Source organism: Psammomys obesus, unplaced genomic scaffold, assembly GCF_907164565.1.
Source record: "Psammomys obesus unplaced genomic scaffold, mPsaObe1.curated_primary_1811, whole genome shotgun sequence".
Taxonomy (NCBI): domain Eukaryota; kingdom Metazoa; phylum Chordata; class Mammalia; order Rodentia; family Muridae; genus Psammomys; species Psammomys obesus.
In genome coordinates this window covers 46,017,815-46,034,095 of record NW_026585895.1, presented here as the reverse complement: position 1 = coordinate 46,034,095, position 16,281 = coordinate 46,017,815, and the positions used below count along the sequence as shown (strand labels likewise).

Genomic DNA, 16,281 nt, shown 5'->3' with positions numbered 1-16,281 from the left:
CCTGGAATTTAAAAGGGTAGGGCCCTCCTGGCCAGCATACATCCCACTGTCTCCCACCCCCCAACATTGCCAAACTAAGAATTAAGCTTTACCTCATGAACTTTAGGGAGACATGGTGAAACCCTAACAGCTTTCAAAGCACAGAAACCACATTTAAAGTTTCTGACCGCTATGCAATCTTTGATCTGCAAAAACCGTTTCCCAACAAACAGCCATGACTTCATTAAGTATTAAAGACAAAGTTCAAAGATCATGAAAGACAAATATGGCTGGTTTGAAGGTGTTTCCTTCCCTCTGTTTTGATTCTGCCATATCTCTTTGTTGTCTGCGTTGTACAGTTAAGAGAAATGCAAGCCCAGACAGGTCCACACCTGTCGTCCCAGGACTTGGGAGGGAGAAGAAGGAAGATTTTGAATTCATGGTCAGGCTGAGCTACACAGTGAGATCATGCCTCAAAAAAGGGGGTGACTTTAATAACATACGGGACAAAAGTAAAGTAACACATTTGGAGTTTTTAAAACCCTTTTATTTTGTTAAACTCTGTGTGTGTGTGTGTGTGTGTGTGTGTGTGTGTGTGTGTGTGCATTTTAACCATGATATCACCCTTAAAATGGTAACAGTCACTGAGAAAGTTCTCATAAATCTTCCCTATAAGTGACATTGTGTTTTGGGTCAGTGACTTTGGACTTTGATTCATGGAGTTCCTGTGGTGTGTTAACTTCAAAACTCAACATTGTTTACCATGACTAGGATTCATGGCTGGAAATTTGGGGTGTGTTTTTTTTTTTAATTTACAGATTGTAAAACTAACAAATGCCTGTTTTGAACCAGAATGACACTCATAGTTTCCAGCTGTGTATCTTCCTGCTGCTCTTTGTCCCATCATCACTCCTGATGGGCCTTTCTCAGATCCCTGGTGTAGGATGCTTCCTATAGCCTGACTCCCCGAGGCTCTGCAGCTCAGCCCCTGACCTCTAGGAAGCTCTTTCACTGACACTGGCATCCATTTCCTTTGCATGTGGTGCCAGGACTTGGTTTCATTCAAGTTCATGTACAGTATGTGGCATAAAAAAAATCATATGCCCCTTCACACCTTATACTCTGGTAGAAAAAAGAGCATTTGAGCCGACCTCTCTTCCAGGCTTTTTCTGACAACCAGTGATTTGACGTGCTTGCCTGTGTCTACCCTGTTCTCACTGTGCTAGCTAGTTTCATGCCAACTTGACACAAGGTACAGTTATCAGAGAGGAGGGAGGAGCCAAAATTGAAAAATTGCCTCCATGAGATCAGGCTGCAGGCAAGCTTGTCAGGCATTTTCTTAATTAGTGATTGATGTGTGAGGGCCCTGCCCAGAGTGGGTGGGGCCATCCCTGGGATGGTGGTCCCGGGAGCTATAATAAAGCAGTATGAGCAAGCCAGGGGGAGCAGGCCAGTAAGCAGCACTCCTCCATGGCGTCTGCATCAGCTCCTGCTTTCAGGTTCCTGCCCTAACTTTCTTCAATGATGAACAGTGATGAAGTGTTTTCCCCCCACATTGTTTTTGGTCATGGTGTTTCATCAGAGCAATAGTAACCCTGACAAGACACTAATTTTTTTTTTTCCTGTTCTCATCAATTTGACTCATGCTAGTTTATACACGGCTGGCCTTCGTTATTTCAAAAGACCCCATGACAGTTCCTTCCATTCGGACCCAGCTCAAGGTTTTCCGAACCCATTCCAGAGAAAGAATATAACACCTCTAAGGCTCACCCACACTGTAGTTTCCTTTTGAGTTCCTGAGTCATTAATGCACATTTCGATATGTATTCTAGTACAGTTCTGTTCTCTAATACACACTCCTTTAGATGTTCATTCTAAATTTGTTTGAGGATGAGAAAAATGTGCCTATAGGTCATTTGTGGGACAACCACTGTCGATGGGTGAGCAGTTGGCCAACTGCAGTAATTATTCAAGTGTGTCTCAGGTGTGTAGACTGGGTGAAACCATGGGAACTTACTATACATTTACGAATAAGGAAAGACCACGGTGTCACACCATCTGTTGTGTATCATCTCTCAGTTTAATGACGTAAATGCTGAGTGTATTACGATATTGGCCATTAAAATCTAAGTTTCTTTAAGACAACTAAAATCATATAAATCAGAGTTAATATAACAGGCTTAATTTATTCCTTTTTTAGATTTATTGCATTGTCTTATGTGCATGAATGTTTTGCCTGCATGTACATCTGTCCAGCACATGCAAGTCTGGTGTTCAAGGAGGTGGTGAGCCTCCATGTGGCCGCTGGGAACTGAACCTGGGTCCTTTGCAAGAACAACAAATGCTCTTAACCAGTGAGCCAACTCTCCAGCCCTGTCAATTACTCCTTTTGTTTGTTTGTTTGTTTTTCGAGACAGGGTTTATTCTACGTAGCCATGGCTGTTCTGGACTCACTTTGTAGACCAGGCTGGCCTCAAACTCAGAGAGATCCACCTGCCTCTGCCACCCTGAGTGCTGGGATCACAGGTGTGTGGCACTGTGCCAGACTTTGTCAATTGCTTCTTGATGGGCATGCTTTCAAAAAAACAACTAGAGCCAAGGGGGGATGTCGATGGTTTGTATCAAAATCCTTCTCCTTGTTAATTTAGCTTGTATGGACTTTCTACGTGTCTGTCATAGAGGGGCAAATCTATAATGCCGCATTCACACTAAGTGTTTAATGACATCAAATAATCTAGTATAGTGAGAGGATGAGATCACGGAGGGAGAGTCCTCAATAAGAAGGTGAAAGTATTATTTACAGGAAGAAAATGCTTACGATGAAGGTTAAGACAGTCTCCCTTTTGGCTGGCTTCAAGTCGTCGTTCAGCGAATAGACTCTCACTTTCACTGCAAAAAAAAAATGTGACGTCATCAGACACTGACAAACAAGGTTTCTAGCTTGCATTTATCTATTTACTTCATTCTCTCATTTTGTATTTTCAGTCAGGGTTTCATTAAATTGGTTAGCCTGGCCTTGAACTCCCCCTCATCCTCCTGCCTCAGCCTCTTGAGTAGCTGGGATTATAGGCTTATGCAATCAGGCCCAGTACTTTTTAAATTTTTCCTAGTCATTCTTAACGAGATAAGTCTCACATGAAAAGCAATATGCGCAATCCATAAAATGAAAATGTATATTCTAAAGAAAAAGAGCTTCTGAGATTCATGTTAGGGGCTCCTTGTATTAAATTTAACACACAACTGGGTATAGACCACATCCATGCTGCAAAATACTTTGTGTCTGTAACTGTTCACCAAGTAGCTATCCTGTGGTTAGATTGAGAGCGTGAGATGATTTTTATCAGAGTCAGCGAAAAAAAATTAAAGTTCGGTTCCGACAGCGTGTGTTCTTCTACTTACAAAATCCTACAGGAATAAAATACTATGACCCAAAGCAACTCGGGGAGGAAATGGTTTGTATGAGCTTTCTACTCTCAGGCAAGACCCATCACTGAGGGGAGGTAGGGCGGAAACTCGGGGCAGGATTCTGGAGGCAGGAACTGAAGCAGAGGCCATGAAGGAACACTGCTTACAGGCGTGTTCCTCCTGGCTTGCTTAGCCTGGCTTTATAAATTCAGGGCCCTTTGCCCAGGGGTGTCACGCCCACCCCCACCATGGGCAGGACCCACCGGCATCATTAATTGGTACAACTTCGTGAAGTACGTTGTACGACATCTTTTTTTCGGATGAGGAAAATGGGGCTGTGAGAGGGTGATTCACACGCCATCAAGAATAGCACATGCTTGGATCTGACCCTGGGTAACAGGCTCTCGTGTCCTCTGTTAAACGACTCTCTATCACTATCTGTCACCAAAGGAGAAACATTTGTAAGATGTTCTCTTGTTTTCTTCCACAGCTAGAGTAAGTGAAGACACCAGATCTCAGCAATCAGGTCCTGGCAGGCCATTCCCAAGGGAAGCCCCAACAACCAAGAAAGGTCCTGGGTTCTGGGATCTAGACTTCATGCTTGCTCTACAAGCATGATGACCCTAGTGGTAGGGAGTGTGAAAGAAGCATGAAACATTCTCTATGAAAGGAGGGTGAGGTGAGGTTGTGCTTCATTTTAGGTATGACCGGGATGAAAAGAGACTTCAGCTTTTCTTTTCTTTTTTTTTTAGAAAAAAAATCAACTTTTTCTTTCACCTTAATTTTTTTTTTTTTTTTTTTTTTAATAACTGGCCCTGTACCTCACTGGCTGCTGCACTGAGAACAGATCTTGCATCTCACCCAGGCAGCCCAGTGGAGCTGGTCTTGGTGAGGAGCTGGTCCTGGTGGTGGGGTGTGGGTGAGCTGGCCCTAAGGGTGTGAGTGTGGGAGATCTGAGCTGGCCACTCTTCTGCTGTTGGGTAGCATGAGCACAGAGGACGATTCCTCACCACCCCCTCCGGCAGTCAGGAAAGCCGCCCACAGTGTCATGAGCTAGGGAGAGCCAGCCCCGCACCTCACCTGGACAGCACAGCGGAGCTGACCTCGGTGGCGGGGCCACAGGTGAACCAGCCCCTAGGGCAAGGGCAGGAGAGAGCAGGCCCCACCACACATCTGTCGTGAGATGGTGTGAGTTATGGTCGCCCTCACCTCTCATCATCTTGGCAGTCTGGAGAACTGGCCCTGGGCTCATGAGAGCAGGTGAGCTGGCCCTGCCCCTCAGTCTGCAGCACCTGGGAGAGCAGATTGTGCACCTTGCCTGGGCAACACGGTGAAGCTGGCCCTGATGGCGTGGGTGAGCGAGCCCCAAGGGTGTGAGAGTGGGAGAACTGTCCCAGCCCCTCACAGGCTGGGAGAGCGGGCTCCTTTCCTCAACCACAGGGTTCAGGCTGGCTACACCCCCTTCCCGATGTAAGAGAGGGAACTATGACCATGGCACTGTTGCAACAGACACTCTTATTGATAAATGACGTTTGAATATTAGTATTCACACATTCTCATGACCTTCCTTATCTCTTCTGAAATATCTGGTTTCCCCACGTTTTTTTCCCCCCCGGTTTGAGAATTCAGTCCCAACTTCGTGCATTTTTAATGAACATGGCTCTATAATAAATATTTCTACTTTATCAAAATTTTATTTGAAAAAAAATCTATTTGTTTAATGAGTAAGTTCTAAAAGCATTTTACAGTGCTCAGAAAGCTTTTCGTTTTTTCAAGACAAGGTTTGTTTATATAGCCTTGGCTGTTGTAGAACTAGGTCTGTAGACCAGGCTGGCCTGGAACTTAAGAGATACCTGTGTCTGCCCCCCCCCCCCCCGTGCTGGGATTAAATAGGACTTCGGGGAAGCTTTCTGTCTACCTAGAAATAGCTGATAATGCAGCAAATATAATCGTTGATTTTTCACTCTATTTATAAATTTCTCTGTAAATTACAAAACGAAATGCTATTTGAAAATATAAAAGCTATTCAGGAACTGAGGAATGCTTTTTGTTTTGTTTTGTTTTGTTTTGTTTTGTTTTGTTTTTTGAAGGGTAAGGTAGAAACCTGTCTGCACTCAATTTCATGTGTCAAAAGGTCTGAAAATATGGTGTCAATTTCCCCACAAAGAAGTGATTTATACTCTACCTGACTGGTCTGGAGTGTAAACAGGTTTGTCTGTGTGGATGAAAAGAAATCCATTGTCATCGGTTATTGGTATCTTTTTCGATTTTGAAAAATGCTTTGACACAACTTCCAGGTACACATGTGAGACCGGGCTTTGTCCTTCAGACAGCTGTTTGGGTTGTATCTGTAAGAACAATAACGGACAGAGCATAACTCGAAGGTTATGAAGCCCGCCACAAAACCACTGCAGCCTCATTGGAACCAGCAAATGATACTGCATATTACCTCATTTAGAGAGTGGGATAGCTTTTAGTGCTCTGAGACCAAAGCAGAGCAATCCCAGCTTCAGGATCACCCTGGGCTGCATACTGAAACCCAGCCTCAGATCCCAACCAATTCAACCAGCCGGTAAACAGAAGCAGCCACACGGCACAAGAGCTAGAAGAGCAACTTAGTTTTGCCAAAAAGCCCCTCATTGTCTAATGTCATGATGAAAATTTAGCTTTAAGTAACTGAAAATCTTTTGCTTGCTGTGGAAACTCTGAAGAAGGGATGGGAAGAAAGTTGGTAAAGTCCTTGTCTTACAAGAATGAGGTCCAGAGTTCAAGTGCCCAAAACCTATGTTACAGAAAAGCTGGGTGTTGTGGTCAGCATTTGTAATCCTGGAACCTGAGAGGTGGAGAAAGACAGATGTCCTGCGCTGCTGCCTAACCAGCCTAGTTGACCTGGTGAGTTCCAAGCCAGTGAGACCCTGTCATCAAAAACAAGGTTGATGGCAGCTGGGAAACCACGGCTGAGGTTGTCCTCTAGACTCTACAAATATGTGCATGGTTCCATGCATCCATGCACAAACACGTATGCAGACACAGAAAGGGGTGGGGGAAACACACGTGTATACACACACAGAAGGGGGGTGAAGATCACAGTCTAAATGGAAAAAAAAAAAGCAGAGACTCAGAAGTACAACAACGCCAGAGTGACTGAGGAGGTCTGCAGTCCAACCAGGCAGAACTCTGGGGTCTGAATATCATATCATATCATATCATATCATATCATATCATATCATATCATATATCATATCCCACAGAGTGCTAGGATCTTTTCTTTGGAGTTGATGGGCACAGAGCAGGTGGCTGTAGAGGTAAAGCTCCCTCCTGTATAGCCCACTCTGAGAATCCAGGGCAAATTATTCTGGATTCCGGCAGAATACCTCTAGATCCAGTGTTGCAGTGTGGTCTGAACCATAAACACGAGTGAGACTAAAAGTGTAGCAAGTGCCGGCAACTGCAGGGGGGGAGGGGTGCCAAGGGAAAGGCCGGCAACTGCAGGGGGGAGGGGTGCCAAGGGAAAGGCCAGCAACTGCAGGGGGGGAGGGGTGCCAAGGGAGAGGCCGGCAACTGCCCTTTCTAGTACCCTGGACCTCAAGACTCCTCTCACTGCTGTGCTTCTGCCTGGCCTAAAACCGCATCTTCTGCCTGTGGGACAGATGACGCAGGATCAACCCAGGAAGCCTAACGCCGCAAAGATTCGGCTCTTAGGGGAAGAGAGCAAGCCAAACAGTCAAGGTAAAACCAAGATGATAGAGAATTAGTGTCCGAACTGGAGAGTGGTGGCCCCTGCGCTCAGGTGTGGGACCACAGAGAATACTTCGCACCCCTGTACATGTACATGACCATATAAAGATGGTCTGTACCTGAACACACCTGTGGCTTTATCCAGTCTCTATTGGCACTGAGGCAAGCGAGCACACAGGAACTCTTTCATACCTACCTTTAATTTTGCCGACCATTTTGTACCGCACAGGAGCCTTCCTCGCCTGGGCTTTCCGGCGCTTCAATTGTTTTAGGTTGTGTGGTTACATTTTTAAAACCCTTTTCTGTTATCATTCCACCTTTAACTGGAACTACTTCGTTCCCTCTCTTCCTCTTTATTGATCCCCATTTACCCCCCCCATTTTGTATGTTGTCTTAATGATAATAGTTAATTTTACTTGAAGTTACTTACTTAATATTTCCTTCCCATTCTTACTCTTAATAGCTAGTACCTGAGTCACACTCTGCTTTGATCCTTTATTGTCCTAAAATTCTTGGAGGTGAAAGGGTGATTGTTTTTAACGTGCTCCTACTTTATTTTCATGGCAGGCTTCTTTACCAGCTTTGGTTGCCTCTGCAGTTAGAATTTTATTCTCAGAGTAGGAATAGAGATTATGCCTGCTTCCCTGAGCATGTGGGATGAGAGTTTAGCCACGGAGCTGCACCCCTAGTCTAGAGCTGAAGGGATGACAACTCAGCCCTACTTCAACTTAGTCCCCCTTGAAGGGGGGAAATATTTTAACTGAAAAAAAAATACAGGTGATTAAAAAAACCTAATTAATGACCTAATCTTAGTTGCTCAACTCCAGTTGCAGAAACAAAAGAAACACGAAAAAAAAAATCACAACATGACTCATCCCAAAATTACCAAGCAATATTAATGGGTCCCAGTGAATGTGAATTAGATGAAATCCCAAAGAATTTAAAATAATGATTATAAAAATTGTCAATGAACTCAAAGAGTACATATGAATAAATTCCTGAATTAAAAGAGAATAAAAAAATATAATTTGAACTAGGAAGCCAAAATATAATTTGAATAAGGAAGCCAATAGAAAATATAAGAGGGGAGTTCAATAAAAAGAAATAGTAAAAAAAAAATCAAATAGAAATTTTTTTCTTTTTTTAATTTTTTTTCAAATAGAAATTTTAGAAGTGAAAACTTCAGTAAGATGAATTTTAAAACTCAAGGTAAAGCCTTTCCAATAGTGTATCAAGTGGAAGGTGTGACTCAAAGGCAATACAGATAACTTAGAAGAGTCAGACAATGACTATAAAAAAATAATATCATGAACAGAATATATACGATTTATGGGACACCATGAAAAATCAACTTTATAGTTCATGGGAATAAAAGAGTTCAAGTTAAAGGCCTAGAAAACATACTCAACAAAATCAGAATGGAACAATGTCCAAATCTCGGGAAAGAAATGGGCTTCTAGACACAGGAGGCATTTAATATTGCAACTATACTAGATCAGAAAAGAACCTCTCTACATTGTGTTATAGTTAAAATGCTAAGTATACAGAACAAAGAAAGCTGCACGTCAGAAGCATAGAATCACTTATAAAAACAAAACAAACCAGAATAGCAGCAAATTTCTCAAGTGCCAAGAGAGCATGGAAAAACACATTTTTAGCTGTGAAAGACAACAGACAAACTAGATCACTATATCCAGCAAAGGTATCCTTCATAACTAAAGAATAAAGAAAACCTTCCAACAATAAACGCTGGCTAAAAAATTTTATGACCACACATCAGTGTCACAGATGCCACTTGAAAGGATCCTTCACCATGAAGAGAAAGATAAACACATTCATGAAGCCATGGGAAAGAATAAGCCACAAGAGAACAACAATGCTCAAATGAGGATAGAAATACGAAACAAGATGATAGGACTTAATACATCTTTCAATAATAACTCTGGCTGTCAATAGTCTCAATTCTCCAATCAAAAGACACAGTATAACAGATGGATCTTAAACATGGAACTCATCTGTTGACCGCGAGAAACACCCCTTACTGGCAAAGACAAACAGCCTTAGGGTGGAAGGGTTGAACGGAAATTCCAAGCAAATGGACTAGCCAGCAAATGAGTGTATCATGACCCCTGAAAAAAAAAAACCCAACTTAAAAACTAGTCAAAAAAGGCTAAGAAGGTCACTTCATATTACTTAAGGCAACAATCCACTAGGAACACGTTGCAGCCTGAGACAGTTGTGCAACGAACATCGGCACACCCAGAAACACTGGATGAAGGGCCCAGACTGACAGCAGCACAGTAATGGTGGAACCCCCCAACAAATAAAAAAAACAAAACAAAACAACCAAGAAACACCAGGTTGAAATGGTTTTATGTGTCAGGGGACTTAGGCACCCATAGAATATCTACCCAAGCACCAAAGAAAACACATTTTTTTTCCCTCAGTAATCCACAGAACTCCATCTAAAACACACCACCAAAACACACCATCTTTTAAGACATAAAGCTGGCTAACTAAAAATCTTGAAATGATTTCTTATATTCTTTCCAGCAACAGTAGACTCAAGCTAGAAATCAATAGCTGGAGAAATTAAAGGAAAATGCCCAAAGCCATGGAGTTGAACAACACATCACTGAATAACGAATGAGTCATCAAAGACAAGGAGGGAAAATAAAACACTCCAAGAATCAAATGAAAACTGAAGCATAAAATAGTCTGGAAGTGGTTCTGCGGGGGAACTTTATAGCTGTAAATGCCTACATTTTAAAAAAAAAAACTGACATCAAAAATAGTGAGGCAGTTCACTGTCTTCAAGAACACAAACGAGCCAGACCTCAAAATGGAAAAAAATGCACAATATGAAGAGTCGGTGAAACACTAAATTGTTTCTCTGAAAAGACAAGTGGGACTGGGCTGGAGCGATGCTCAGTGGTGGAGAGCAGGAAGCTACTGCTTTTGCAAGAGGACCCGATGGGCTCCCAGTTCCTGTGTCAGGTGGCTCACAACCATCTATAACTCCAGCCCCAGGACAGCTGACACTTCTGACCTCCATGGCTACCTGCACTCACGTCACATACCCACCCACTCTCAAAGACACATTCATATCATTGAAATAAAAATTAATCTAAAAACAAGAGACACAAAGCTCTCAGCCAAGCTAATGATAGAGAGATAGAGAGAGAGAGAGAGAGAGAGAGAGAGAGAGATGGATGGATGGGCAGATAAATAGCTGAGAGGTTAACTAAAACTGGAGTTGAAAAGCCAAACATCACCACAGATATTGGCGAAATTCAGAGACCTATTAGAATAAACTTTGAAAACCTATACTGCAATAAATTTAAAAAACAAGAAACAGATACCTTTCTTGACACATATGGTCTGACAAAAATAAGCTAAGAGAATATGTGCAGCTTAAACAGACATACAGCAAGCCAAGGGGATTGAAGCCATAATAAACTGACTACAAATGCCCCCACCCAGACGTAGTCACTGATGAATCCTACCCTGGCCAAACTATTCCAGAAATAAAAAAGGGATGCTGCTGTTCTTGTTTTCTTTTTTAATGTGAGACCAGAGAAATTTGAAGCTGTTAGAGGAAGTCATGGGAAAGACCCTTTAAAATGCAGACATGGGCAAGGACCCTCTGCACAGCACCCAACAGTTCAGGAAATGATGATAGCCCATGACTAACAAACGTGATCAAAAGAAATTCACAACAAGGGAAACAAGTGAAAAAGTGGCTTACATAGCAGGAGAAAGATTTTGCTATTCATCTGATAGAGAATTAATATCTAGAATAAAAATCTTTTAAAACTAAGTACAAAAAAGAAACAAAAATATCCCAAACAATCTAAGCAATAAACTGGCTAATGAAATGGTCACACAACGGTAAAAAATGAAGCAGAGATGACTAATGAACTTATGAAAGTCTGTTCGACATCCTTGGCCACCTGGGAAATGCCAGTTGAAATTGAGATTCCTTTTTACTCCAGTAAGGACAGCTATCACCAATAAAATAAAATAAAATAAAAAAATAAAATAAAATAAAATAAAATAAAATAAAATAAAATAAAATAAAATAAAATAATAACAAAACAGTAAGTGCTAGTGGAGATTCAGGGAAAGGAAGCCCTCATAGGTGGCTGGTGGGAATGTAAACTGGCGCAGTCACTAGGAAAACCACCATGGAAGTTCCTAAAAATAGAGCTACCTCTGGCCCATGTATAGCACTTGGGCATATACCAGGGGGGGATATAAAATCAACACGCTGCAGAGGTGCTTGCCCGGCCGTCTTTATCCTCGCACCATTCACCGTACCAAAGCTACAGAGCTAGTCTGCATGTTCACCAACAGATAAGTGGATGCAGAAAATGCAGCAGAGTTTTGTTCAGCCACGCAGACAAGACTGATACAGCTGGAGGGCTTAACAGTAAGTGAAACAAGCCAGACTCCGAGAACAAATATTGCAGGTCTGCGTGTTTTCTCTCATCATGGATCCCAGATTGCATACACACACAAACACAGTGACATAAAGAAATAGAAGGGAGACTTGGGAAGGAAGCAAGCTAGCAGGAGGGGAAAAGAGAGAGGGGCAGCAGAGGGGTGGAGGAGGATAAACATGGTCAAAGCCCATGACATACTTAGACGAAATTGTCTTTACGAAAGCCATCAGCATCTATAACGAACATGCTCAAAAAAATCTGAAATCTTGCTTCGAGTCAATCTGAACTAAAATATCTCAATGAAACGAAAAGTTATTTGTTCGGTTTGTTCTTTTTATTCATTGTGTGCTTTCATATGTCCAACTTTAGAGTGATGAAGTTTAACAAACATTCAACAAGCATCCACAGATTTCTGTGAGCAATATACCATAGATCATATGCACATTCACCTCACATCTCTCCATTTCTAATTTTCACTTTAAAAGTATTTTCAGTTCATTAGAGAATGCTTATTTATTTGTTTCAAACAGGGTTTCTCTGTAGTCCTGGCTGTCCTAGAACTCACTCTGTAGATCAGGCTGCCTCCAACTCTGAGATCTGTCTGCCTCTGTCCCCCCAAGCGCTGGGTTTAAAGGCGTGCACCACCACTGCCCAGCTGAGAATATTTTCTTTTTAAGAACGTGAGCATAGGCACGCTTTGCCCACAAAAGCAAATGTAATTTTTCTGTTGAGAGTTTTGTGTCTCACTCATCACAATGACTCTTAACCATCTCAGAACCCCACCAGTTGTGGAGCAAGACTAATGAGTGTAATTTCATCAATGTTCAAACCTTGCATAAGTTTTACCAAAAACACATACAGAAAACGAGGAACAAATACATACTGTTAACTTTGCCGAGTTTTGGAATTTATTTTCTGGGGTTAAGTTAACGTAGCCCGAAGAGTAGGTCACTCTTTTGTCAGGATAACTTTTTATAGAGATTGTCGCATCAAATGCTTCAGTGTAGCCATGGGCTTGAATGACAACATTTTCAGATGCTCCAACCTGGAAGACTTTGGGGGCTGAAATGACGTAGCTGTTGAAACAGGAACAGAAAAGGTCACTCACTACCTTTGCTTTGAAGACTATCTTACATTTCTGATATCTTTTCCTTTTACTCAAGATTAATTTCAAAAAAATATTTCAAGCAGGGTGGTGGTGGCGCACACTTTGAACTCCAGCATGAGGTTAGCCTGGTCTACATAGTGAGTTCCAGGACAGCCAGGGCAACACAGACAAACACTGTATCAATAGATACTCGTTTGTTAAGGATTAAGATCGTTAAATAATATGGACTGAAATTAAATGGTCTGTTTCTAGAAATCAGACCCCCAACAGCAGCTGGGTATGGTGGCACATGGGTTTAATCCCAGCACTTAGGGAGGCAGAGGCAGGCAGAATGCTGTGAATTTGAGGCCAGCCTGGTCTACAGATTGAGTCCAGGACAGCCAGGGCTACACAGAGAAACCCTGTCTTGAAAACAAAAACAACAACAAAAGCCACCACCACCACCACAACAAAACAACCCCACAGCTGTTTTAACCAGAATCAAGAGTTTTTAAATTAGAAAAATCCAAGTATTGAATTCTACCTCAGTTTCACTCTTCTTAGAAGCTTTCTGTTGCTCAGTTTAATAGCTGTTCTAGTTTGATCCCTTGCTGTGAGAGAGCACTGAGCAACAGCAATCTGGGACAGAAAAGGTTTATAGGTCATGACCCATCAATGGAGCAGTCAGGTTGGAAACCTGAAACAGAAACCAGCGGGGAGTGCTGCCTGCTGGCTCAGGCTTGGTTCACTGCTGCTCAGGGGAGGGGGGGGGGGCTGTGCCCTCCCGTGCTAACAACTGAAGACAGCCCCTCACAGACACGACCACAGGCCAGTCTGATCTAGACGATTCAGCCACTGAGTTCCCTCCTCCCAGGTGACTCTAGGGCATAGAAAGCTGACAATGAAGAATACTCAGCATGCAGGTACTCTCAGCTGTCTATGCAGTGGTCATGCTAAAGCCTAAGGTATGTGATGTGTAGACATATCTTAGAGCTGCTTGTGGATGGCTGGAGAGGTGGCTTAGCAGTTAAGAGCAGGTGCAGCTCTTGCAGAGGACTTGAGTTTGGTTCCCAGAACTCATAAACGGTGGGTCACAATCACATTTAACTTCAGCTCTGGGGGACCCAACACACATACACACACACACACACACACACACACAGAAATAAATACATAAAGGTTTTAAATAACTGGCTGCGGAACTTCCCTTTATATAAACTGGTCCATATTGATGCAGCAGCAATGTACGTGGTCTGTGTGGGAAGAAATTTCATCTTGTTTATTTTTTTTTTCATACCCTCAGAAGGTCAGGGCACTGAGCTTGTACAGACAGGATACTAGTTGGCTTGTTTCTATTTTTCTGCAGACATTTGCACGGCAGCTCCTTGTTTCCTCCAGGCTCTATCTGTATATCACCTTTGTAAGAGAACCTTTCCTGACTATAGCTTTAAATAGTGGTCTTTGCTTTCTGTACTCTACTTCTTTCTTCATAATACTGAAGATGCCTGTCCTTATTTATTCATTCTGTCATTGTCGCATTCATTTGTTCCTTCGTTCGTTCACTCATTCATTCATTCTCTGCTTCTTCGCTGGAATGCAAGCTCTTCTCCCACCTACAGAACCTGTTATAAGGAAGGTGTTCATGCTGCTTAGCTTGACTCTCATCTTTCTTGGTCTGAAAAATGCCTCAGGGCTTGGTAAAGCGCATCTGGCCAGTTGTGTCTATGGTTTGCTTTCAGGGAGGATTAGCTAAGAACTGTCGTCCTGGACTGTGGGAAATGACAACATTCTCTAGACTGAGGGACTGCATGCGATGGGGAGGGATGCTCTTGAGTGCAACCTTCTCTCTCTGCTTCTCTGCTGCCTCGACAGGAGCTGCCCTCTCTGTCACACCCTTCCTGCAGCGATGGACTAAGGCCTCTGAAATCTGAGCAAAATACATTTTTCTTTTAAGTTGTTTACGTCAAGAATTTTGTCACAATGGCAAAAGGGCTAACTAGTATGAGGTTCAAAAAAAAAATAATTGCTGAGTCACAGAGTGATTAACTACTGTGCTTCCTTGTGTTTTCAGAGACAGACAGGAAATATTTCTATAGTAAGGGCCAATGCAGTAGAGCAGGAAGAATTCAGAGCACACGAGACAAGAATCACCAGGGCCCAGGCTCTGGGGTTTAATCTCGAGCTCCCTGAGCTTGTCTGTCAAAAAGGAGTAAATAAAAGTAGGTGAGGTGCTGGAGTGACCGTGGCCTTGGTATAAAATCTCAGAGTAGACACATGCGGCATACTAATGGTGTTTTCTCGTTTTGTTTACGTTTGCATTTCTACAGACGCATTTCTGTGAAAGTTAGGAGGAACTGAAGTGGTAGACAGGAAATCTTAGTAAGTAAAACTCCTCTCTCCATTTCAGTGTCATCTTTGGCCAGTCACTTCTGTCTGGACTTGTCATTGTATATGGACTGAATAGGCTCAGCATATTAACAAATGCCTGTAGTACCAGCCAGCCAGGGGGCTGACGCCAGAGGTTCAGGTGGGCATATGGTTTAAGAGCAGCCTAGACAACATGGTGAGACAAGGAAGAAAGAAAGAAAGGAAGAAAGAAAGGAAGAAAGAAAGAAAGAAAGAAAGAAAGAATAAGTTCAATGAGATAACATTTAGTTAACTTGCAATATTAAGATATTTGCACACATGATGTCACTATTTAAAATGACAAGACTTTGGTAACAATGAAATTATGACAAATTGGCTCATAAATATACAAGTAATTAAAACCATAGTTTTGAATTTTATTTCTTATATGGTAATGCTTCGGTACTCATTATAATGAAAACTGATACGTCACTAATTAAAATTATGACGGTTTGTTGGCTCATTTGATCAAGTTGAATTTATATGACGGCCATATTCGCATCACTCTGGCTTAACTGCTCCTTAGACCAAGAAAAGTGCAAACTAAACACCAAGGACAAGTGAGAAATAAATGCCGAGAAAACTGACTATCTTGCTTTCACTTCCTGACGAATAAGAGAATGAATAGTCATTTCCGTCATTTGTACAGGTCACAGTCCCACAAGAATGGCCGCATCCTCAGCCACTCACCCAAATCAAAAGGCTTCCACGGCTTTCTCGTGTGGAGCTGAGACTGTCCACTTATCATTTCAGAAGGGGACAGTTATTTTCACATTAACACAACTGGTTGAAGCCTCCTTTTCACTTCACCACAACTAAGATGCCTGGGAAAAGGAAGAAGGCTTGTTTTACTTACGTTTGTTCTTGTCCCCATGTTTTGTCCAGGAAAATTAAAAAGTAAAGTATTCCCCAATGGCCCATGGCTGGAAGTGGCATAAACCTATGGGCATGGCCTTCTTGTAGCCACTTTCCTTTTGAGTAAACTGAGTTTGAAGAATTTGGGTAAATTAGTTCTCTGGTTAATTATTAATGTCAGAGGAAAAGATCTTTAAGCGAGAAAGCTAAAATCAGAAAAGGGCACGAGAGGGTGTTTTATGAACATAAAATGTGTTTTAACATCCTATCGTGTCCAGTAATAAAGATGGGTGTCTCATGTTAACTTATCCCCAGGAACTTAGGGTTAGGGTTAGGGTTAGGGTTAGGGTTAGGGTTAGGGTTAGG

At 42.3% G+C, this 16,281-nt stretch overlaps 1 protein-coding gene across 1 annotated transcript in view; it reads right to left on the bottom strand.

Moving 5' to 3' along the window:
- LOC129671259 (complement C5) overlaps window positions 1-16,039 on the bottom strand; it is an 83,278-nt gene extending 67,239 nt beyond the window's left edge. Inside the window, exons 1-4 of the mRNA XM_055600012.1 lie at window positions 15,917-16,039; window positions 12,451-12,643; window positions 5,570-5,732; window positions 2,798-2,868 (exon numbers count right to left, since the gene is read on the bottom strand). Coding sequence (XP_055455987.1) covers window positions 2,798-2,868; window positions 5,570-5,732; window positions 12,451-12,643; window positions 15,917-15,996 — 507 coding nt within the window. The 5' untranslated portion in view covers window positions 15,997-16,039. The remainder of the gene's footprint in view (window positions 1-2,797; window positions 2,869-5,569; window positions 5,733-12,450; window positions 12,644-15,916) is intronic.
- Between the last annotated feature and the right edge of the window lie 242 nt (window positions 16,040-16,281).